This window comes from Vicugna pacos, chromosome 23 (assembly GCF_048564905.1).
Source record: "Vicugna pacos chromosome 23, VicPac4, whole genome shotgun sequence".
Lineage (NCBI taxonomy): Eukaryota > Metazoa > Chordata > Mammalia > Artiodactyla > Camelidae > Vicugna > Vicugna pacos.
This window is the reverse complement of record NC_133009.1, coordinates 25,120,124-25,145,342: the sequence shown is the minus strand read 5'-3', so window position 1 is coordinate 25,145,342 and position 25,219 is coordinate 25,120,124. Positions and strand designations below refer to the sequence as shown.

At 46.2% G+C, this 25,219-nt stretch overlaps 1 protein-coding gene and 1 pseudogene across 13 annotated transcripts in view; both read left to right on the top strand.

Annotated features, from left to right (window-relative positions):
* Positions 1-25,219, top strand: part of MTARC1 (mitochondrial amidoxime reducing component 1) — a 76,544-nt gene that overhangs the window by 17,657 nt on the left and 33,668 nt on the right. For 4 of the 13 annotated variants that reach the window (XM_072948706.1, XM_072948701.1, XM_072948714.1 and 1 more), the window contains one exon: positions 5,321-6,903. The exons of 3 other annotated variants lie outside the window; for them this stretch is intronic. In XM_072948706.1, the coding sequence (XP_072804807.1) occupies positions 5,321-5,471 (151 nt within the window). In that variant the 3' untranslated portion in view covers positions 5,472-6,903. 6 more of the 13 variants (XR_012063573.1, XR_012063574.1, XM_072948703.1 and 3 more) reach the window with 5 other exon arrangements.
* LOC116285280 (U6atac minor spliceosomal RNA) lies at positions 15,856-15,929 on the top strand (annotated as a pseudogene).

Here is a 25,219-nt window from a genome sequence, read left to right as displayed (position 1 = left end):
CTTGGTCAGTGGATGTTCTCTGTAAAATTCTTTGAACTTCTTTGCCTGTTTGAGGATGCTCATCATAAAAGGTTGAGGAAGAGTTACTAGATGTGCTGGGATGCTTGTGAGGGGAGTGGTTTAGAGACGTGGCAACGATAGACTAGCTATTCCTCCAAATGCTTGCTCACGTGTGGTCAGAACAAGCTGGTGATTGGTCTTCCCACTTTCCCAGATGAGCCACCTGGGGGAGGAAGGCAGGGTGGGCTGGGGAAAGCTGCCCGCTGTGGGCGTCAGGAACCCTGGCTCTGCTGCACATGACCCTCATGATCAGCAGGTCCCCCTCCGGCTCAAACCTTGGGTCTTCTTCACTACGAAGTTGGTGGGTTGGGCCAGGCCTGGATGATTCCGTGTGCAAACCAGCCACGTGATTTGGGGAATTGACTGGCATCCTTTTTTATACATCTTGTTTTCTCTCTCTCCTCCCAACACGTTGTTTTGTGTCTGGCATCCTTCCCTCTGGATTTAGAAAGTGCCTGTGTTTGGGCTGGACCTTGGAATCTTCAGTGCTTACTGCCCCCCCCCACACAGTGGGAGCCCATGTTTATAGAAGGAGGATAATTGACCCCAGCGAAGAGTGAGGGCAGGCTAGCGGGGTCACTGGGAGCCAGCACAGCTCTCCTGATCCCCTGCAGGCTTTCTGTAGCCCAGACATCCCACCTAATTGCTCCTAATACCGCAGGAGATGGGCCAGCCAGCCTAGGTGTCTTCTCCTGTGTCTTACTGAGATTTAAGTTGCCATAGATACAGTAATTTATATTCTTCCTGGTACATAATGACCATAAATCGGGAAGAGGAAGGCCTGACATAAATCATGGAAGCGAAGCAAAGTGGTGTCCAGAGCATCCCCGCGACTCTCCTGCAGGACGTTGGGAGCCACACTGCCTTCCCTCTTCCTGGGTCCTTGTGGCGCTCCAGAGCTGTGCTGCTACGGGAATGCCAGTTCTCAGCGGGCGACCTCTCTGCTGGCCTCCCCTATGGTGATCTGTCACTCACAGGCAGAATCAGGGTGGCCAAGCAAGGAGAGAGAAGAAATACATCCCGGCCCTGCTGAATGTCTGTGGGCCATAGGTCCAGGGGAGCCTTTGTCTGAAATACTCACGGCGGTGGGCAGCGTAGTTGAGGTTGGTCTGCAGGCAGGAAAATCTGGAGAGCGGATTACTCTTTTCTTAGGGGAGAGCGACTTCCACACGGAGCCCCACAGGAGTGGTGGGGGTCTATCATTGTAACTTTCAAGGGAAAGAAATAAATCTTATTTGTTCTGCAGATGCAAAAATGTTGTTAAATGCAGGAATACTTGGACAATAAGGACATTTGCCACGATCCGCTTGTGTCAGGCTGTGCTGGGCTGAGCTAAAGACAGACGGACTTAGTGGGAGTGATACAGCCACCCCCCACCCCATCTGGCTCTATCACCCCCCAGTAGTGACACCGGCAAGTCAGTTTCTTGATGCTTCCATTTCTTTACTTAACTGAGCAAATACCTCTCCTGGTTCACTCTCCCAGTTGATCAGAATAAAGCAATAAATATGATTTTTTTCTTTCTTTTTATTTAGCAATTCTTTTTTGTTTGTTGTCTTAGGGGTGGAGTAATCAGGTTTATATATTAGGTAATTAGGTTTATTTTTTAGTGGAGTTACTGGGAATGGAACCCAGGACCTCCTGAGTGCTAAGCATGCACTCTACCACCGAGCTATACCCTCCCCACCCCGATGTTTAAATAGGTGATAAAAACACACAATGACCATGTAGGCTCTGGCTATTGGTAGTCTCAATTTATCAACCTGACACCTTCTGAGAGAAGGAAGACCTTGGAGACACTTCTTTCATTTTCGAAGGCTTCATTAAAAGCAGCCCAGCGCAAACCTGCCCAGCCTTTGGCTCCTCCTCTCCGCGGTGCGTTCGCAGGGCTGCTTGGTTCCTGACCTGGCCGTAGTGATAGAGACTGGGAGACCTCAGAAGTGACCTGTGCCCCACAGTGGGACCCAACAGTGGCCAGGGTCCCTGCCTGCAAGTAAGTTCTGGGCCTCGACCAGTAAATGAGTAAGCCAAGCAGCCCTCACTGGTGCACAGCACTTTATAGGTAACAATTTCTGAGTACAGAGACCTCCGTGTAAGCGGAACAAAATGCCTGCGGTGTCCTGCCCTTTAGAGGCATGGCATGCTTTCGTGCTTATTGAAACAGAAAGTGCACTAAGAGAGGCGCTTTAAAATGAGTTGCTAATTTATTAATCCCAACAATGACAAAATCTATATGGGAAAAAATCACGGAAGATCCACGTATGAGGTGATGCTGTGTTTTCCGTCTCTTGAACCAAGCTTGGTGCGCACTTGAATTCACAGACCGCCGACAATGCGGCTTCAGCCCCACCAGGGGTCGCTGATGATCTCATTTACCGAGTCCTTCTGCAGCCCTGCAGGGACGGTTGTCAGCAGGACCAGAGTGGGGACAGGAGCTGGGGAGGCTGGCGGACAAGCCGGCCACCGCTCCCCTCGGCTGTAGGGAGGCCCCGGCGGGCTGGGCCAGCCCGGAGCCACTCTTCCACTCCCGTAGCGCATCCCATCTCTATTCCTGGGCAGAGAAATAGACGGCCGCCTGCAAACCAGGTGATCCAACCTGGATTTCACAAACCACCTCCCTGGGCCCACCCCAGCAGTTTAAGGGGCTTGGCTGGGAGGGATGGCAGCTCCCGTGGGCCCTCCTCTCCTAAGTGACCTGGTAAGGGAGTGAATGTCTGAGTGAGTGTTTGATGGAAGGGGCAGGGGAACCCGCGGGTGGCTAAACGTTTGTGTAGAAGAGTAAGTATTAACCCCCATCAGTTCTTCTCAGGCCTGGGCACGTACTCAGGAGGTAGAAAGATGGCCAGGGGTCAAACCCTGGGGGCAAAGTCCTGACTATGGAGTGAGCCAGACTTCGTTCTGGCCCCAGCCTGACCACTTAGGTCTGTGATCTTGGGCAAGTGGGTTACTCCTCTGAGACACTCCGCTCCCAGCACCCCCGTCAGGTGGGGATGATACACCTTCCCACATAGGCTTGCTATAAGGACCAAGAGAATATGTACGATGTTCTTTACAAACTGTAAGTGTATGATGCTCAGAACTCCTCAATTCTCTCCCTGAGGTAATCAGAGCCTCTCCAGGAGCAAACGGGAGAAACCCCAAGCTATCAAAGTCGTGATCTGCCCCTGTCCTGAAGAGGTCACTCTCCAACAGACCCAGAACCCCAGGTGTTCTTGGTACTAGGTGCTGGCAGAGGAGAGGCGGGCTAAGAGAGGTGCCTGGGTTCCCAGGGTCCAAGGTCATGGCTGAGACCTGAGTATAGAGCCAGGGAACATTCTCGGTGAGGCAGGGCAGGGCAGGGCAGGCTGGCTCATGGTTCTCACCCACTTGTTGATTTATTTATTTGCTTAACCCACCTTATTTGGAGTGGGCTGCAGCATACTGGGCGCTGTACCAGGCTGTGGGCAGACAGCAAGAACAAAGCAGACATGGTGTCTGCATCCGGGGGTGGGGGGAGCTGAGGGTCTCCAGAACAAGGCTCTAGATTTGACCTTCTCTGTTTGCTCCTTAACCATTTCTGATTTGATGAACAAAAGCAGGACCGAGTCGTTGCAACCGTTTTTTCCCCAAAGTGCAGTAGAATGAAATGAATGCTTTCTGTGAAAATGTTTTAAATATTAAAGTGATATAAAATTGGAGTTAGCTTAAATGAGAAACTGGAGGGAAGTATTCTCTCAGTGGAGGCGGGGAATTCTGCTATGTTACTCGTACACGTTCCGTGTACACTCTTCTTGGGGCTCCTGGCACTTTCTGCCCAACAAAGGTATTCATACTGCTTCTGACAGAGGGTGTTACCCACCCACAGGTTCATCTGTTCAACAAACGATGTGGGTCACCGGTGACAGCAGGGCCCAGCATTGGGTGTGAGCAGTACCAGGGAGGGAGGGGGTCCCACTTCCTGCTCCCCACCGTCTCTGCAGCTTGTAGAGAGCCATGTGCCCTGACGCTACAAAACAAGTCATGTGAGTGTTCCAGGGGCAAGCAGAGAAAACTGAGGATGAGGGAGCCACTCCTGGCTAGGGGCTCCTGGGCTTCCTTCCTGGGACATGTGGCATTTGAGTTCAAGGCCCACCTTGAAAGCAGGGCAGGAGTCCAATGCTTGGGGGACAGTGGAGAGGAGAATCCAACAGGAATCTCAGAGGAACCACTGAGCCAGGAAATAAGCAAAGCAAGGTGATGGGCACTGAGGAATCCTGGGGAATGCTGCCGAGGAACACGGAGGGGCAGAGGGCGTGAAAGAGCTGGCCAGGACCAGGTAGAAAGGCTTGCACACCAGGCTGAAGAGCTGGAATGTTATTCCTCAGGTCCTGGGAAGCTACTGAAAATTTCTGAGCTTAAAAATGATAAGATCAGAGCAAAATTTAAAAAGTAATGTATTACACACTGTTGACATATGAAATAGATGAACATCAGGCACCTACTGTATAGCATAAGGAACTATATTCGATGTCTTATAATAACCTATAATGGAAAAGAATCTGAAGAAGAATATGTAGATACACATATATATACATATAACTGAATCACTTTGCTGTACACCTGAAACTTTGTAAATCACTGTACTCCAATTAAAAGAAAAGAAAGTAATATAGGATAGTGTTAACAGTGAGTTGAAACTGGACAGGGGAGAATGAGGAAGAGAGGTTGGTTAAGAGGTTTGTATTACAATCATCTGAGGATGCTTGAAGCACGATTGTGATGGTGGGAGGAAAAGTGAGCAAATTCAAATGATATGGTCCAGGAAAAGCCTTGGGACTTAGCAACTGTGGATAAACCATGGAAAGTGGGGTGTGGGGAGGTGTAAAGAATGAGTCCAGCCAGGGCTCCGAGCCTGACTGGTGGGTGAGATGGCGGTTCTGATGATGGACATGGAGAAGCCAGGAGGAGAGAGGCTGAGGGAAAAGGGAAGTGAAAAGTATGTTCAAACGTATTGAGTCCCTAATCTCTCAGTGCTGAAACAGAGAACGTCACCTGGAGAAAAGATGTGGGAATACGGCCACTGGTTGTGCTTAACGGTTGTTGGTGCACTGGGCGGGCAGTTTACTGCACAACCACAGGAGGCGCTGCTGTGTTAGTCTTGCTGGGAACGGTGCTCGCTGGAGCTGGGCCACTTGGCCACCCTGTGTGGGGCGGATACTTATCAACCGAGAAGCAATCACATGCTGTTCGAGCTCTTGGTTCTGTTTGGCTGTGACTCATTATGATCTTTTTCTTGTTGCAGTTATCGCCTGTGTGATCCTTCTGAACAAAAATTGTATGGAAAATCACCTCTCTTTGGACAGTATTTTGTTCTGGAAAACCCAGGGACAATCCAAGTGGGAGACCCTGTGTACCTGCTCAGCCAGGAATGGGAATCCTACGTCTTGGGATAGCAGAGGCCTTTAAAAAAAATGTTCTCAAAAATGCCGACACTTGAAACCTAGTGTTTTGAAGCTGACACCCTAGCGTTTTTTTCAGATCTGTAATCTCAGGTTTTTCATCTTTTGGACTTTTGTCTTAGTGCATCCAGCGTCCCAGTGTGCGAAGCAAAGAATAGTCATGATAACTTAATAGGACTTCAATAAGTCACTTACACAACAAGACAGGATTCAAGAAATCTTTTGTTTAACTATGGTTGTAGAATCATTCTTTCTCCTTCTTCACCATTCCCAACCCAGAGGACTAACCTCCATCATCTCATTACTACTCCTTAGGGAAAGAGGAGAGAAGAGACAGAGGAAGCTTGGGGAAGTGAGAAGCATGTTCTGGAATCTTTTATTACCATGTGCCTGGAGCATGCAGTAGAAATTAACTAGCTCTCCAAATAAGGCTGGCCTCTCACTTCACCTTCCTCCTCAAGTCCTAGACCAGCTTTTGAAAGGGTGCACAGAGCCTGACCTTCAGGAAACATGCAGAATGTTCATTTTCCACAGGTCATCTTGGATCTGGCTCTGTTGCTCCTCGGACAGTGTCCAAGGGGATTTGGTGGGTCCCTAATAGCACGTCGTGCCTCTGGGCTGTAGGACAGCAGAGATGTCAGTGTAGGAAATCAGCTCTTGAGAGCAGTGTTGCTGTCAGACTTTGATGTGGAACACGTGGAGAGTAAGACAAAATCTTCCTTGCCATGAAACAAAATATCCGATATACCCCATTTGTGATCCCAGACTTTTCCCAACATATGAGAGTGGACTGTAGCACTAGCTGGGGGAAGGTTCCCTCGTCTGATGTTGTCTGAGATGCTGTTTGATGTTGTCCAGAAAAATGTTGCGTCTTAATAGAAGAGCAAAAAGAAATGGTCTTGAAAGGATGTAATGCCACCTAGTGGCACTGAGTGACGGTTCAGCCCAGGCCGTTGGAAAGACGGAAACTTGGGGATGGGTTTTAGTTTTTTATCCTAGAAATTTTTTAAAAAGAGAGTGGCGTACCCTCCAGATACTCTCTGCTTCCTGCTGTAGGCATTTACTATCCTACAAGCGTGACTGGGCTGCCATGGGGTCCTCCTGGATCTCGCTGGCCCATCAATTCATGACTGGTTCTCCTGCTCAAAATCAGGATGAAAAAGTTCTAAAGTCCCAGGATGAGAAGAAACATGATTGTGTGATTTGACATAAGCCACTTTCAGTTTTGAATAAAACCTTTCAAAGGAAAAGGAAAACATGCCAATTCACTTAAAAGCCAACATCTAATTTTTCTGCCGATCAAATTATATGACTCTGAGATCTGATGACACGTACCTTTCATTGTCATTTTGCCCTTTGACTGTATTAGGAAGCTAAGTCATGAAAACTATGTTTTGAAACTGTAAATACATGGAAGCTGCTTTGATTCGTTTCAGATCTTACTTCTTGGCATGAAGTCAGACTTTGAGTCTGACTGACATGAATGGGCAGAATCAGTAAGAGCCAATATTGCCGCCGGACAGGAGCTGGGTCTCTTACAAACGGCCCTGCTCACACACAGCATCCTCAGGCAAACACCTGTCTTTGAGGGGCTGTTGAGTAAATATGCCTTTTACCAAAAGCTGTGCATTTTTCACTTTGGTTTTATAAAGGGGGCTGATAATCACTGGAACCTAGCCTAGCGCTGAGGTAAAGTTACAAGGCAACAGGTGCACATGTCTGCTCTTTCTGGTTAGTGAAGGATTGCCATTTGTTTTTTGCACACTTGGCGGGAAATGGAGTCAGGATAATTAATTGATTAACCTTGGTCCATCGCCTTCCCCAGTAAATGCACTTTATGCTGACACTACAGATAGAAGGAGGCAAAAATAAGGGTTCAGCAAGCAGCATCACTAATGGGACCTCGGGAAGCCAGGGCAGGATGCTCATGGGAGCGAGGACACGTGAGTGTCAGCTGGGAGCTGCCAATCATTAGGTGCTGATGAGAAGCTCAAGGTTGGTTTGGTGGCTGGTCCTAGATATTTAGAAGCAGTGGCAAGCTGAATGCCTTAGACCTGAATTTCTAACCCCTTGTCCATAGTAACAGCCACTTTCCCAGAGACTCAATCTGTGTTCAGAGCCACACTCATGCAGACCTTGTCTGCCTCTGCATTTGCAGGGCCATCCTCAGGAGGAAGGGTTACCCTGACCCCCTCCTCATTTGTCCAGAGTCTCCTTCTGCTCCTCGGAGCGTGAGGAAGATTTCTGTTTGAAGAGAGAGGCTCCAATGACCCCTAGAATCTCAGAGTAGTTGCCAAACTTTCTGTCAGTGAGATTTAAAAGCCATTTACTTGTGTTTATTTTATATTTAATGAGTTGGTTAATGCCAAAGGCAGGGCTGATGTCTCGTTTATTTTGGATCCTGAACCTTTGCACTCAATTCCACGTGAAATGTAGGATCAGGAATATAGACCATCACACGCCCTCAGGAAGATCCCCTTCAAGCTGCGGGCAATGGACCTTCACGGTCAGACCAAAAGATCCACGGTCCATGGGTGCTTCATTCTGGGTGGCAGCTTCACGCTGCAGTCTCAACAGAGTTACAAGCCCACAGCGAGAGATCTTGCCAAGGACCGCGTGGGAAAGTGTCCTCGGCAGGCAGCTCAAAGGCTCACTTTCCCAGCGATCCCACAGAAGAGGTTAGAACATCACAACCAGGGGATAAAAGCAGCAACTTCCACACAAGGGCAGAAGGAACTCAGGGCGGGCCAGAGGGAATCAGGCTGTCGTCCGGCAGCTTGAAGACCCTCCTCCTCCCGTCTTGCCCCCACTGATACGGGGATGGGGGGCGGAGCTGTGCTGGCGGGAGGTTGTTAGTTAGCTGGAACTATGTGTGGAGGCCAAGTGAGCTTGACCAGCCAGTGTGACTTTAGGAAACCATCTTTGAGGCTGTCACCAATAGTGACAACAGGCAGGTGTCCCCGGAACTTTGAGAGTGACAAATTAAAGGAATCTGTGGTGGCCGAGAGCGGGTATTTTAGTCACTCAAAGATGCCAGAGCAGCTCTCAGACCTGGCCTGGAAGTCTTAACAGGGTGCTGATACCATCACACGGCTCTTCCTTAAGTTTTCCTGGTCCAGGGGATTCTGAAAGTTGGCCTGGATGGAGGCTCCTGAAAAAGAATTCCATGGACCCGTAACTTTGGGAAGTCCTGCATGCTTCACTCCTCTTCCCAAAGCCCAGCAGCCTATAGAAGGGTCCGGAGGGAACTGCAGTGAAGAATTCTGGTTGTGTTTAACACTGCCCTCCCCGAAGGTCTATTTCTGGTCACTTTTTGGGAAATGCGGCTCTGATCTCTGGGAGGAAGCCCCAGCCAGGGGTGAGCAGTCCTGATCCACAGCAGTGGTGCGTTCATGGTGAAGAAGATGAAGGACCTTCTCCATGTGGTGAGGGAGGCTGGGGCAGAAGGATGGGACTGGGGCTTAAAGGGTTAAAGGAGGTGTAGAGAGGGTGTCTCAGACCAGCTTTCCTACCACAGGTGTTAGCAAGAGGCACCCCATTTCTTTGGACTCATTTTCCAAACCTGCATTCATGGTTGGATGGGGTGGATCAAGGTGAGAGGCGGGAACGCAGACTCTAGTCCCGGCTTCACCACAGTACCACGTAGTACGGGGGTTCCAGGACGCCCCCTGTGCCGGGCAGGGCACCCCACTTCCGCCTGCCAGCTTCACCTTTCCGCGGCAACTCCTCTCAACTACAGTTGCCTCCCAGCACATTAAGCACACTGACCCCAGGGGTCCAACTGCCCCTGACTCTATATATACATTCACTTTAGACTATGATCTCATGTCAGGAAGAATAGATATTATTTATTTCTACCACTTTCTTAGAAATGGACAAGTGAGTTATGATAGCATCTAAAGTTACTCAGTTTCAAGAAAGGGGAAGAATCTGGCTCAGTTCCACGATGTTCTTGGAATTGAGATAATAAAAATGTACCTGCGGCCTCCCTTCATCCGCACTGACAGCACTGTCTTCGGAGGGCAAGGCCCAGGCCACAGCTTTGACTATGATCCTGCTCTCCCTCAAAACACTGCTGATCGGGGACCGATGGGGCCACCTGGTCCCAAGCTCTTTGGCCCAGCTCAGAAAGAGCAGTCACCTTAATCAATTGTTAGTTTTCCTGGACAGGCTGCAGGTTCTATTAAGGATCAAAAGGGGTTGAGCAGTGACTTCCCATCCAACTTCTTCTGATCTAGTTGGGCGGGTCAAGTTCTTTCCTCTTGACCTATCGAATCTATTCACGCTTAGTTGTCCTCAGTCATGCTCCTTTACCTCCATAGAACATTCCAGATGACTCTTACCCCTACTTCCTTTATGAAGCTCCCCGCCCGATTCTTTCCCTTCTTCCTCTTTCCTTGCCCCTTTACCAATCCCCGACCTGTGTCTTCTCCAATCATCCAGATTCCAGGCCTCATGGAGCTCCGTGAATCTCAGTCAAGTCCAAGGTCAGTCTCTCTCTTTGGGGTTTGCTTGGGAGTACTGTAAATGAAACATTGTTGTCTTAATTACTTCTGGTTAGCATTTTTACACCTAATAAAGTCTCAAAGGGATGGCGTTTTCTTGGTGTAGGGGAGGGGCACCCTTCCAGATGACTTGCCAGCAATTAAAGCGGCTTGTTAGTCGGAGGCCCGGGACGGGGCCGAGGACAGCTGGAGAGCTCTTCTTTGCAAGCAGCTCTGGTTAACATCAAGCAGGAAAGCTCTCTGTAAACACATGAATAATTGATCGTCCCGCGCTCACATAGCTACCGAGCATCTGAGCCCATATGACTCATTTGCGAGCCATCCCTGTCGTCTGGATGCCATAACATTGGAGGAATGATGATCGTTTCTTGGAGATTCTTCTGTGGCCGGAGTTGCCAAGACCAAGGCTGTAATGGTTTGTTATGATGACCTTTGTTATTCCATTAGGCTCAATTGCTTTAAAAAATGATGTGTGCATACTTTCGGAACGTTTTTACCCTTTACGTTGACCTGACATCATAGTTTATATTACAAAATGTATTAATGACAGAGGAGTGTTTTCATGTCCCAAGGACAAATTTTAACAACCTTAATCTGCCCTTAGTCATCATAAATATAAATGTATTGGTCAAACAGATCTCGTTAATGTGGCCAAGATAAATGCAAGCCTATATTTTAAGGCTGTTGAAGTCCTAGAGGAGATATTTGGAGCTTTTTGTGGGGCTAAGAGATCTTGTATGCGTGCTATCAGAAGGCTGAGAAAATTAACATGTTTCCCGCTCTGGTTCTGTGTTGGACAGATATAAACGTCTTGGGGATGTCGAGTAAGATTGTTCACGTAGTTTCTGGACACCATTAATGCCTTAGGGTGAATCTTAGTTCTTAAAGCCATATCCTTCTTGTTAGGCTCATAGGGCTTTTGAAAAGAAACAAAATACAGATTTCAATCTCAACAACGTGTTGTTCCACCATATTTCCCTGTATTACGCTGTGTCTTCAAGTTTTAATTACATGAATCCCTCCCGCCCCCGACATCTTGCTTCCCGAGGGAGGGGTCCCCTTTCCACAGATGTGTCTCATGTTTAGCGTCATTCCTGTTGGTAATCCGTGGGTTGGCAGGTGATGCTCTGGGCATGAGCCAGAGGACCACTGGAGTACTTTGTCTTCCTCTGCGTTACACTGCGCTCAGAAGTGTGTACCTTTATCAGTGTTATCCACGTTTCGAGCTTCTCGGGCAGAAAATAAATGCTTGTTGGAAGAAACTCTTCTAAATCATGTTTTCATTTTGAACCATGGAAATGTGTGTGGGGCAGTAATGTCTCACCTGCTGCTCTCCGAGGGAGCGGACTGTTTACAGGGGTGAGTTCGTCTCCCCCCAGAGATGGTAAACATGGTGCCATAATTAACCTCCGTTTGGATTACAGTCTCCTGGCAATGACTGATGAGCTCTTCAAATAAAACCATTTACCCTTCTTCCCTTAGAGGAATCTCCTAAGAAGACTCTTTTTTCTCAGTCTGCTCTGGCTTTTGGCAGCATCACATACTGGGCTTTAGAAATGTGGTTTTTGCCTGAAACTTCTTTGGGACTGAGGACTGGATTATTTGCTAAATGTGTGGGTGTGAGGACAGTGTTGTAATAATATCCTGTGTGGTTTAGACTTTCTGACCTATGTAAAAAGTGAGGTACGTACACCCACGTTCATAGCTGCATTGTCTCAATAGCCAAAAGGTGGAAGCAACCAAAGTGCCCATTGACAGACAGACAGATTAAAAAAAAAGTGCCCTACTGTCTGTACAATGGAATATTATTCAGCCTTAAAAAGAAAAAAAACTGTGACACACGCTACAACATGAATGGTCCTTAAGGATATTTTATGAAATGAAATCAGCCAGTCGCACGAGGACAGGTGCTGTGTGATCCCAGCCATACGCGGTATCCAGTGTCGTCAAACTCACAGAAACAGAAAGAAGAATTGTGGTGGCGAGGGGCTGGGGGAGAGCGAATGGTAGTTATGGCAGTTTAATGGGTGCAGGGTGTCAGTTTTGCAAGAAGACAAGAGTTTTGGAGACGGATGGTGATGAAGGTTGCACAATGAGGTCAAAATACTTAATACGATGGGACTGTACACTTACAAATGGTTAAGAGGGTAAATTTTAAGTTATGTGTATTTTATCACAATTCAAAATAAGAATAAAAGAAAAAAAAGTAAAAAAGTGAGGCCCATCAGAGGCTTGGAGTTGAATGAATTCAAACTCTAAGGCCCCTCCTGGAAAGCCAGTCCAGGCTGCAGCTGCTGACAGCATCCCAGCCCCGCCCAGCACACCAAGAATTCTTGTTGAGATTGACGAGAATAAGAAATTACAGTGTCCTATCTTTGAATTTAATCTTGATTGAGGGTGAGATATTTTAACTTCAGGCTTTCATTTCTTATTTTAACTTTGTTAGGTCTTAATTTGTTAAGGGGATTGGATTTTGGACTTGGGACTCCCTGGTAATTTGATGCTGAGAAGGTTAGGTTCAAGTGTAGAACATCTCACTGTTGGCATTTCATTGCTGGGGTACTTTTATGACGTCAGAAATTGTGATATCATGATTTTACTGCATAACCTCAGATGGGCTATGTTGGCCGATGTAGCTGGAAATCATTTAAGATGGAAAATTGAAGAGGAGCTGTGTTTTTCGTCTTGACTATGGAAAGGCCTTAAAAAGCATAATGTACTTTACTGGCCCATCTCAGAAACTCAGAGGGCGAACGTCCACACTGCCTGCCCAGGAAGACCTGTGATGGAGCAGTGGCCGGAGGTGGAGGCTGGCTCCCTCTCTGAAGATTCTATGTCCCTTCTGGTTGACCACAGGCATCATGGTTAAGCATAATGGGTTCAAAGTACAAAAACTTGAGGAATTTGGGGGCAGGAAGAGTAACTTCCATCAAGCTGCCGCAGTATTATAGTTACACTTATCCCCAGTGCATCTGGAGAAGTGGCATTAATTAGTCTTGACCCCTCCAGCCTCCTCCCATTCTCCTACCAGGACAGCAATGGTTGGCACATTTGGGAGTAGCATCTAAGCTCTGCTCCTCCTCCCCCCACTTTCTTCCTGGGCTCTGCCTGCCTTTAAGGTGCGGGGCTCCTTGGTCCAAGTGGTGAGCTTGGCAGAAAAAACTGCCCCAGCTGGGAAACACTCAAAGTTACCCAGTGCCACTGAGGCTTGGTAGATAAAACCTGTATTAGAAATTCCATTGCTTCTGTGTTCTTAAAAACACATCCTGCAGCCTAGCTTCTCTCAGTAATAAAACAGATAATTTGATCTCAAAAAAACCCCAACTTTTAATCCAGAACTGTGTCCACGTTCTAATGGTGCTTTGCCTTTGCTGGGTGCCATGATGTCTGTGGAACGAGTTTATCCGCTGCAGGTTATTTGATCCTCCTGACAAGCCAGTGATGTCGGGACGGATGGGAAAGCCTTTTGTAAGCCGCCTTAGTATTATAATCACACTTGCCCCTGGTTGCATAACTCATGTCAGTGAGGTTTGAAAAGGTTAAGTAACTTGCCCACGTTTTCGGTGATGGGCTGGAACAGAACTCCAGGCTTTTGACTGCTGGCAATGTGCTGCTAAAAATAAGTGGAAAAGAATTCATTCAGAGAGTGGTAGTATCCTCAACTGGAATCAGATTTAATGCTGTAATCTTGTTTTGAAATCTTGTTTGCTTATGACTTAATGAAGGGAACTGTAAGACCAGTGTGTATAGGCTGCAGCATGCATGTCAGTCACCTTTGTGAGTGGATATTCCGGTAGCTGATACCCTGATATCCCAATGCAGTGTGTCTGCAGGGGGCCCGAGGAACCCTCATTTTTATAAGGGCCCCAGACTGTTCTCAACTCTGATTTACTGTAGACCAAGTTCTCACTCACCCCTTCTCACTTTCATGGTGTGTAAATAAATCCCGGAGTGAAAAATCCTGGCTTTCTTTGAGAACTGGAGCTCACTTGACTACATCGTGGTTGAACATGGATGTGCTCCCTTTGGGTGACGGGTTCACGCTGATCCAAACACGGTTCCCCCGGCCCTCGGAGGACCACAGTGACTACATCTGGATGCAGTGGAGGATTGCCTGTGTCCTGAAAGAGAGCGGAGCTCTGAAGGCACAACGTGGTTGGACCCCCAAGCAATTGGTTAACTGTCCCACCTCAGGAACTCATCCTGAATTAATTGGGCAGGAAGGGGCAATGCTTGGGGCTCAACAATTGAGTGCAAATTGTGTAATAAATGCCTGTATGGGAATGTATGAGTTGGGAGAATAACAAGAAAGTATGTTTTGTAAGAATATTTACTTCTTTTAAAAATCAATCAGTGCCTTTTAATGAATCAATAAATAAGAAGGAAGGCCAAAATACAGTACTAACAATGTAAAGAACGCGGGAGCCAATAGTATGGATTTTTTGTTTTGAGTGATTTTGTTTTATTTTCAAGACAAGGTAAGGATTAGGAGTGCTGGTGAGCGATGACCACATTCTCGAAGAGCTCCGGGAGATTCTGTGTCAAATGGTTTTCCTCTCTTTCCACCTCCTAGCCAAGCTTCAGAGGAAACTCTTTTCATGTGAACTAGAAAAGATGAATTTCAAACTTCATTGAGAGCTTTAAAACCTTAAATCCTTCTTGAAAATAACCTGCCTCTCAGGAATCTTTGGTCCCAAAGAATTATAAAGCGTTTTTTTTTTCTCTTGGGCTGTGGAATGGCTGTATTATTAACTATGATTACTTAAGTCTCTGAATAGAAGGATGTAATAAATCTGAAAGTATTTGTTCTGGTTTGTGACTAAGCAAAACTGTATAATATTAAATCAGATGTTGTTATAAACATGTGAAATGGCACATTTTTTTTCCAACTTGGGGCATTGTGGCATGAAGCTTCTGGGAATCTTAAAAAAAAAAAAGTTTTTGCATTCTTGGATGCCGAGTCTGGTTTCTGCTAGGTTTTCTTCTTTGTGAACATGAATGCTAAATAAAAGTGCCTCGTTTTAGACCTTTGTGTTTTCCCAGTGAGTTTGCAAGGCTGAGTAGAGACATTCTTACTCCTCTGCAGGCTGTTTTATGGGGCGGAACTGGAGATCTGGGCTGTGTGTCTTTGTGTCTGTCTGTGTGTCTGTGTGTGTCTGTTGGGTGGAGGGAATGAATGGCTTCCTAGTACTCTAGCATGTTTGGGTTGGAAGTGCTCTTAGAACAAGCTTGTTCATCAGCCTCCTCAGGACACTGGGAAGAGCTGCACGTTTGCTTCCGGGATGTGGTCATGTTGGCCTTCAGTTTCCACCTCAAAGTGGTGGCAGTGCCACTGTATGATGTACAAAACAATAAGGAAAAACCACAAAGAAGTCACGACATGCAGAGCGCCAAAAAGTGATTGTGGTTTTTTTTGTCTTGGTGCTTAGGGGTAATTTTTCTTTCCATAGTTTCCAAATATATTATTTTTTTAATGAAGAAAATAAATTTATATTAAAAACAAAAGTACAGCCTCAAAGTGTTTGTGTATTTAATAATCACCTTTAAAAAAGATGATTTAGGATGTTGATAGCATTCTACAAATTGTTTAGAGCTGCACCGTCCAATGTGGTAACCATTTAGCTACGTGGGACTCCTGAAATGTAGCTGGTACCAATGGAGATATGCTGTATGGGGGAGATACACACCCGATTTCAAAGACTTAGTGCAAATAAAAGAGTATAAGATAGCTCAGTGATCATTGTATAATGAAGATGTGCTGAAAGGATAACAGTTTTAATATATTGGGTTAAGTAAATTATTAAAATTACTTGCACCTATTTGATTTTACCTTTTTAGTGTGGCTGCTAGAAAATTTTAAATTACATATGTGGGTCTTGTGTGAAGGAAAAAAAGATTAGCACTCCCTTTGACAAGAATGGAGGAGGCCTGGCATGAAAAGATGTTCAGTGTCGCTAATTATCAGAGAAATGCAGCATACAATCTGGAGAAAACTCAAATTTGAAAAGATACATGCACCCCAATGTTCACAGCAGCACTATTTACAATAGCCAAGACATGGAAGCAACCTAAATGTCCACTGACAGATGACTGGATAGATAAGGTGTGTGTGTGTGTGTGTGTGTGTGTGTATATATGTATGTATATATATGCAATGGAATACTACTCAGCCATAAAAAAGAATGAAATAATGTCATTTGCAGTAACATGGATGGATGTAACCTAGATATTATCATACTCAGTGAAGTAAACCAGACAGAGAAAGACAAATACCATGTGATACCACTCATATGTGGAATCTAGAAAAAAAAAAAGACACAAATGGACTTATTTACAAAACACAGACAGACTCACAGACATCGAAAAACTTACGGTTACCGGGGGGAAGGGAGGGTGATAAATTGGGAGTTTGGGATTTGCAGATACGCACTACTATACATAAAATGGTAAACAACAAGGTCCTCCTGTATAGCACAGGGAACTTATATTCAGTATCTTGTAGTAACCTATAATGAAAAAGAATATGAAAAAGAATATATATGTGTGTGTGTGTGTGTGTGTGTAACTGAATCACCATGCTGCACACCAGAGACTAACACAGCATTGTAAATCAACTATACTTCAATTAAAAAAAAATGAATAACACACATATAGTTAAGGCACTGCCACCTACTTGGTGGCATCTGGACATGGTTTTGAGAAAGGAGAGTGGCTGCTTAATTGGTACGAGGTATGCTTCTGTGGGATATAAATGTTCTGGATCTAGACAGTGGTGATGGTTAATTACATGGTATTGTGAGTATACTAAATGGCACTAATGATAAATTTTGTCATGTGTATTTTACCACATACACACAAAATTACATATACAGCTTGGGTTATACTTCTGTTTTCAGTGCCTGTTGGCTTGAAATAGTGTTTGCAGAAATAGAGAAGAAAGTGTTAAGAGGCAAGGGTGGGCTGAAGACGGCTGGGAGAGGTTGGAAGTTTCTCTCTTTGGTGAAAATGTTAACTTAATGTTTCATTTTCCTGCCATCCTCACGAGCCCCCCCCCTCCACCGGGGGGCCTCTGCTCCTATCTCTTCACAACGCCTTCGTCTTATTTATCTCATTCCACTTTTCCTGCTCGCTTGGCATTCTGCCCACTGCCAGGTTTCTCACCCAGATAACTCCTTCCCTAAAATTCCTCCCAGTGTATGTGGTGTTAAGGAGTTAGGGATCTGGACAGTTGAAAATAAAATAGAACACCCAGATCAGGCTCAACCAGCCCCCTGCCTCCCTGATACTGCTGATTGAGAGAAATTAAAGTCTTCTGGGCATCTCTGGAATCCAGCTTCTTAAATATCAACCAATGAAGCGAAACTGTGGCATTAGAAGTCAGGACAGTGGTTACCGGGGGCTGGCGGTGAGAGGAGGTGGGTGGGCACTGGGCTAGGGTCTAGGGAAGGGCTTTTGGGGGTGGGACATGTCCTGAGCTGGGGGCGATGACCTCAGATGTCCACTTGGTGACACTTCATTGAGCCTGGGACCTGTGTGCTTTTCTGAATGTGCATTACCCATCAATACAAAGTTAAAAACCAAAAAACCAAGTCACCCTGTGAGGTGGATACTTCTTAGAGCGTTGAGCTAACCATCCTGGAATGAGGGAGCGCGGTGGGTTGGGCGCGTGTGCCGGGAGGGCGGTTGCCGGGACGCTGTGTCCCCTTCCTGCAGGACCTGGGTTAACAAGGCCTGTCGAGGAGGCCCAGACGATGAGGTGGCCTCTGGAGGTCCCGCCTGACAGCCCTCAGACTAGAGATCTGTGAGTGAGCGACCCACCACAGGCAATTCACCTTCGTCCCTTATCTCTTGTCTCTGAGTTTGGGGGACCCACACACTTTGAGACCAGGAGCCCGGATGTAAGAGTGAGTGTTTCTCATCAAGAAGCTGGCTCTGCAGAGGGTGGGCTTCGGTGAGACACTCAGGGGCAGTCACATTCATGGGAGAGATCAGAATTCCCCTGCTGTAAATAGACACCCGAGAAGGGAGGAGGGACAACTCCCGGGCCACCAGGCCCTGCGGTTATCGCCTACGGAAATCCTGTGTGGTGGTAAATACAGCCCTCAGCAAAGCCTGGAGAAGAGATTACGGGGGAGCCCAGTGGGGCTGAGGAGGCTAATGTGGGAGGTTATTAGCCAGATAGTGGCGGGAAACCAGAGGTCGGGGCTGGGGGTGGGATTTAGGCTGGAGGAGCACAAGCGGAAATGGGGGAGGAAAAATAAACAACCAGCGTTAGCAACCTCATTTGCTTCCTCCCTTACCACCCTTTGTTTTGTGCAGGGACTGAGATCTCCCCTGAGATCTCTTTTGGAGACAACAGCCTTGAGGCTGAGCTTGAAAACCAGGCCTGGCTCCCGCCTCCCTGCCTGGTACCCAGCACCCCGCAGTGAACATCCACCCAGCCTTCAGGACGTGCTTCCCAGAGTCAGCCCCGGCAGGGTGCCCCCCACCCCCACTCCTCCCTCCACAAGTACAAAGAGCACGAGGCAACGGACCCAGCTGGAACCCCCCAACACCCACACGCCCCAGGGGCACTGAATGCTGGGTCACTCTCGGGGAGCTGGGTCGAGGGAGCTCAATCAATATCAATGTTTTTGGCCAGTGGGGAGGTTTCCCTTCTCTTGGATCACAATTGGACATGATCAGGTTTGGTCCCACCCTCAAGTGCTGAGGTCCAGGACTGCCCGCCTGCTGGAAGGCAACGCTGCAGGTTCCTATGTCAACATCAACCGGTTCCCTTGTAAAAACATCAGCCTCACAAGATGGGAGAGAGGGAAGTGGCAGGTGGCCGGGAGAACTGCCCGTCCAGGCCCCGGCTCTGGCTGGGTGACCAGGGCAGGCTTCCTAACCTTCGTTCAGACAGCCACAGAATAGGTCCGAGGGTGACGATGCAACATAGGTCATAGGATGCTGCGGCTGCCGCACGTGCACGCGAGGATCTGAGAGCAGGTGTGTAAAAAGCACTCTGCAAACTGCAGCGTTGCCTACGTGTTAGCTTTCTGGGGGAGCGGGGGCTGTCAGCCAGAGTGCGATGGGGGGTGTTGACAGAAAGTTGTTACCAAGCCCTCGCAGAACTCCGGTTTGCAAATAGTTTACTTTTACATTAGAGGATTTTAAAGGAGAATTGTTACCTGGTGAAATCGGGTAACCCCCAGCACGGCCAAGAGCTCCGGCTGTCCTTACTTCAGAAAGAAGTGGCTCAGCAGGAAGCCCAGCCCTTGCGCTGGCATTCTGGGGCCCACCTCTGAAATCACTTTGTCCCCAGTTCTCCCGCGGGGCCTTTCTCTCCCGCTCAGCCACATGTCCGCACCAGAGAGGGGTCACCGCGCTGGACTCACCTCTCGCCCAGCCGTCAATGCCTCTACAAGTTGTTTCTGCATTGCTGTTTCGACCCAGTCCAGTGAACTCCCTCTCTGCTTGACCTGCCTGTCCAGGCACAGCCCTCAGTTTGCAGACGTGATGAGCCCGGGGAGTGTCAGGAGGGAGAGGAGGCTGGGAACAGCCACGTTGGATGCCTGTCTTCTGCTTAGCTGCCCTCTGAGTGGTCTCCATAAAGATATGAAGGATTAGAGGTGGGAAGACATCTTAAGGCCGTTCACTAAATACTTACTGAGCACCTGCCGTGGGCTCTGTGATGCTGGCCGTGAGCAGAGCAGACAGGTAGCTGCAGTCATTGACAGAGCTTACCCTGCAGCAGGGAAGCCTGGCATTAAGCAGCTAATGATGCAAATCATTAATTGCAAGTGCAATGAATATTATGAAGGGGAAGATTAGGGTCCCAAGGGAACATTTCAGCTGCGCCCTGGAGGAAAACCGCCTCAGCCCTTTGAAGCGTGTGGTGCTGGTTGGGGTCCCATGTGGGGAAAAGCAAAGGGAATATACACCTCCACCCCCGCCCCACCCCCAACCCAATCCTCCCCCCTCCCCCAATACCTTTTCTCTCTGGAACTTTGCAAATGTAGTTTCTTGACGAGACACAGAGAGGCTGTGCTTCATTATGAAACGATCCCAGTTTGTCCCTTTTCTCATTAGATTTGTTAAACTTGCCTGTTCCGTTTGCCGCCCCCACCCTCTCTCTCCCACGACTGGCCAAAGGGGAAACCCGAAGAAAACACACACCCTCAGAATTATAGTTGTTCTGACTCAGATGAAGACTAGAATTTAATGGAGGTTTTCTTAGCATTCCCTGGGGATTTGAAGGACCTTTTTTTTCCCAACAGCCACTGAAGTCGGATTATAAAGACACATTTCTTTCTTCAAAGAAAGAAGGAAACACACTGAACTCAAAGTTCTGATTATTCTAAAAGCAAAGCACCTGTTCCTACGCTCATATCTCCTTACACCTGCCTTTTCTCCCTCCTTCCCTGTTTCTTTACGTCTCTGGTGTTGTGATGGGCCAAAATCGAGCTGCAGTTGACCTAGCTTCTGACCTTGCTGTGTGACTTGGGCCAAGGCATTTCCCCTCTCTCAGCCTCAGTTTCCTCAGATGGGAAAATGCAAGGGTGAATCTCAGGATCCAGGATTCCCTGGGACTCTGGCAATCCCTGATTCTCAAGGGAGAACCTCAGCAAATGGGCACAGCATTCAGAAGCTTCAGGTCGCACAGGAAAAGCCAGAGCTGGTTAAAAATCCCCTTTCTCAGGAGGGAAACTGGAGGCACGGCCTCCCCGTCCTCAGCCATCACCTTGTTGGAGCCCCCATCTTTAGAATCAGGGAGGACCTCCTGCCCTGAGGCCGGCCTCCCTCTCTCCAGCTTGCCTCCTTCCACATTCATGTGCTGCACTTCCGGGCCCCTAGACCTCCAGAAATTCTTCCCTGGTTTCCTCGGGTACCCCTGCTGTTCCCCACACCCATCTCCACTCCTGTGAATGTCCAACCCAATGAGCAAATGCCTCCAGGAGCCACGTCTGTAACACAAGTCAGAGATGATGTCCGGGTGAGGCGCACAGCCCTACACAGTATGACGGGTGGGGACCGGCCACCTCAGGGCTTGACCTCAATAGGAGGGAAATGTAGGTTCCACTGGCGCCAACCAGTCAGTCATCCAGGAATAAGTGTGCAGTGTTGCCAGATGGTCTGCTGATCTTTGAAGAGAAGTCAGACATCAGTATTTTAAAGTCCAATGTAGTTCAGTTTTTAAAAATCACGACGTGGGCTAAAGACAAAAGTCTGCGGGTCGGATTTAACCTGTGGCTGCTGGTTTGCTACCTGTATGTGCAAAGTATTGGGTCCTTTATAAATTCTAGATGGCGTTTACAAAACGTGAAATACTTACCTGTGCGTGTATTCATTTGATAATATCTATCACCTACCATGAGCAGATACTACACAGGGAGCTGGGGAGAACAGGTAACCAAGATTTAACACATTCATAAATTTAAAAAAGCCATTGTGACATGATCGGTGCCCGGCTGGGTCAGCCTCTCTGTGCCCCCGTCCACACCTCCACCACTGCACTGCACACACTAGCTGGAAATTCACAGTTTGTGGGCTGTGTCTTCCTAGCTTCCTGATGTCCTACCCACCCGCTAACTGAACCATCCACTTCGGTCTAATAGAACCTGACACATTTTAGTGGCTCCAGAAAAGCATAAGGACTGACAAGTGAGCAAGCAGCTCCTTGATGGTGTGACTTTCAGGGCTGCGGAGGCAAAGGAGGGTCTCCCTGTGCCCACCCTCTACATCCCTCCTCAACCCTGACCTTAGAAACTCTTTTGTCAAAAAAAAAAGAGTGAATGCTGTTTCAAATTAGGCTAATTTATTTCTATCCATTACCCACCTTCCCACGAAAAAAAAAAAAACGTAGAGAAGCAAAACCATAGAAATCACTAAGAACAAAAAAATTATCTTTGGGAGCCAAGGTCATTCATTCATTCAAAAATGTCAAGATGAGTAACGTAACTCCACTGAACAGATGAGAGCCTTACAGGACAGATTTTAAAAATCAGTACTCATGTGAAATCTCAGAGTCATGGGAAAACTGTTGGTTTAGGAGTCAGATCACCTGGCTTCTCGTCCATCTCGGCAACTGTGAGATCTGGAGCAAGCTACTGCCTGCGTCTGGGCATCCGTCTCCCTCCCCTGTGAAAGGAGAGGTGATCAGAGGATTTCCAGTGGGACGTTCGGCTTTCAGAGTCTGTGATTCCTGGCAACTGGTTGCCTCTTCTGAGACCACCTAGCCTGGCAGGAAAAGTAGAAATATGTTCGCCAGTCTCCTTCTCCAAGAGTGGCTGGAGCCCTGCTTTCCACAGGACCCAAGAATGAGTGAAGTTGACGCTGGAATTCCCCCCTCTTTTTCTCATCCTTGAAAATGAAGGGACTGGCTCAAACATATTGAAATGCAGCAAAAACACAAGTGGACCACTCCAGAGCCCTGCTCAAGGTTTTAGCAGCACTTGGATGCTTGGCATATTTATCTGGATTTCAGTTTGTGCAGGCTGACACTCCGCACCTCTCCACTGACCCTGCAGCATTCTCTAACTGGGGCTTTGGAGCTCCCCAGTAGGAAAAGGAGCTTGGGGGTGCAAGGGGGGTTTGGATGAAGAGCTGGGAAATGCTTCCTCAGGGGAAGGGGAAATCTGGCACCATCAAGAACGTCTAGTCTATAAAATCATTTTCCTCTGGGATTAAAGCTCCCTTGATGTACTATATTTGTCACTCAGTGCGTCTCTTTAATTGTCTTATTCAGAACTTCCACTTCCTATGGTTGACTTCTTGTGGCTCATGACCTGTCGCATTCCTCATATGGCTAATACATTGAATTTCAACTATTAGCACTAATTTATTAAAAACAAAACACAAATCGCAACCAAGGAGAACTTGGTAAATACCAAGCCCATGGTTTTCCTCGTAAATTTATTTAAGATCAGAGAAGTGTTTTAAAAGTTGCTAATGAGGCTTCCACACATTTGAAAGAAATGTCTTGGAGCAATCCCACAACTTGGAGTTTCCTAAATAAGGTGACAATCATGCTTTAAAAGCTTCTTTTCCACAAAAGAGGGTAAACTAGCCCAGGGTGCCAGCTTCCATCCAGAGCCCAGTCTTGGAGTAATAAGAGGGAGCTGATGAATGCCAGAACCTTAGAGAGAAACTGTAGGGACACCATGATCTAAATGACATTTGTGTGCTGGGGAGGGTGTGGAGAAAAGGGAACCGTCCTACATTGTTGGTGGGAATGTAGTTTGGTGCAATCACTATGGAAAACAGTATGGAGATTCCTCAAAAAACTAAAAATAGACTTACCCTATGATCCAGCAATCCCACTCCTGGGAGTATATCTGGAGGGAACTCAAATTTGAAAAGATACATGCACCCCAGTGTTCACAGCAGCAGTATATACAATAGCCAAGACAGGAAAACAATCTAAATGTCCATTGACAGAGGACTGGATAAAGAAGTTGTGGTATATTTATACAGTGGAATACTACTCAGCCATAAAAAGAATGAAATAATGCCATTTGCACCAATATGGATGGACCTGGAAATCATCATTCTCAGTGAAGTAAGCTAGAAAGAGAAAGAAAAATACCATATGATATCACTCATGTGGAATCTAAAAAAAAGAAAAAAGAAGACACTCAGGAACTCACCTGCAAAACAGAAACAGACTTGCAGTCATAGTAAATAATCTTATGGTTATGGGGGAAAGGGGTGGGAAGGGATAAATTTGGGAGTTTGAGATTTGCAAATATTAACTACTACATGTAAAATAGATATACAACAAGTTTCTTCTTCTATATAGCACAGGGCAATATATTCAATATCTTATAATAACCTTTAATGAAAAAGAATATGAAGATGAATATATGTATGTATATGTATGACTGGGACATCATGCTGTACACCAGAGATTGACACATTGTAACCAACTGTACTTCAATAAAAAAATTTTTTTAAATGACATTTGTAGAACATTACACCCAATATCTATAGATTACACTGTGTCTTTAAGTATGTTTGAAGCATTTTCTAAAATAGACTATATACCGGGCCATATAAGTCCAAATATACTTCAAAAGATTGAAATATTACACAATATTTTTATATCACAACAATAATGAAAAATAACTATTATAATTATTGTTAATTATATTATATAACTAAGTTTCCTACTTTTGTTGAAGTATAGTTAATTAACAATATTATATTAGTTTCAGGTGTCCAACATAGTGATTCAGTTTCTTTAATAGAATATACTCTATTTAAAGTTATTACAAAATGATGGATATATTTCCCTGTGCTGTACAATATATCCTTGTTGCTTATTTCTTTTACACATAGTAGTTTGTATCTCTTAATCCCATACCCCTATTTGCCCCTCTCTACTTCCCTCTCTCCACTGGTAGTTACTAGTTTGTTCTTAATATCTGTGAGTCTGTTTCCATTTTGTTATTTACATTTGTATGTTTTATTTTTTAAGATTTCACATATAAGTGATGACATGGAGTATCTGTCTTTCTCCATCTGACTTATTTCACTAAGCATAATACCCTCTAGGTCCACCCACATTGTTGCAAATTATTTCATTCCTTTTTAAGGCTGAGTAGTTTTCCATTATATATATATATATATATATATATATATATATATATATGTTTATACATATACATATACATATACATATACATATACATATACATATATATCTCTCATATCTTCTTTATCCATTCATCTGTTCATGGACACTTAGGTTGCTCTCATATCTTGGCTATTGTAAATAATGCTGATATAAACATTGATGTGTGTGTATCTTTTCAAATAATAGTGAGTTCTTTTTTGGCTATATACCCAGGAGTGGAATTACTGGGTCATATGGTAGTTCTATTTTTAGTTTTTTAAGAAACTTCTATACCATTTTCCACAGTGGCTGCACCAATTTACATTCCCACCAACAGCGTATGAGGATTCCCTTTCCTAACTCATTCTTTTACATACAACTGTCCAGCTTTCTGAGCACCACTTACTGAAGAGACTGTCTTTCCTCCATTGTGTATTCTTGCCTCCTTTGGCATAGATTATTGGACAATAAGTGCATGAGTTCACTTCTAGGGTCTCAATTCTGTTTCATTGTTCTATGTGTCTGTTTTTGTGCTAGTACCATATTGTCTTGATTACTGTAGCTTCATAGTATAGTCTGAAGCCAGGGAGTGATATGTCCAGGTTTGTTCTATTTTCTCAAGATTGCTTTTGGCACTTCAG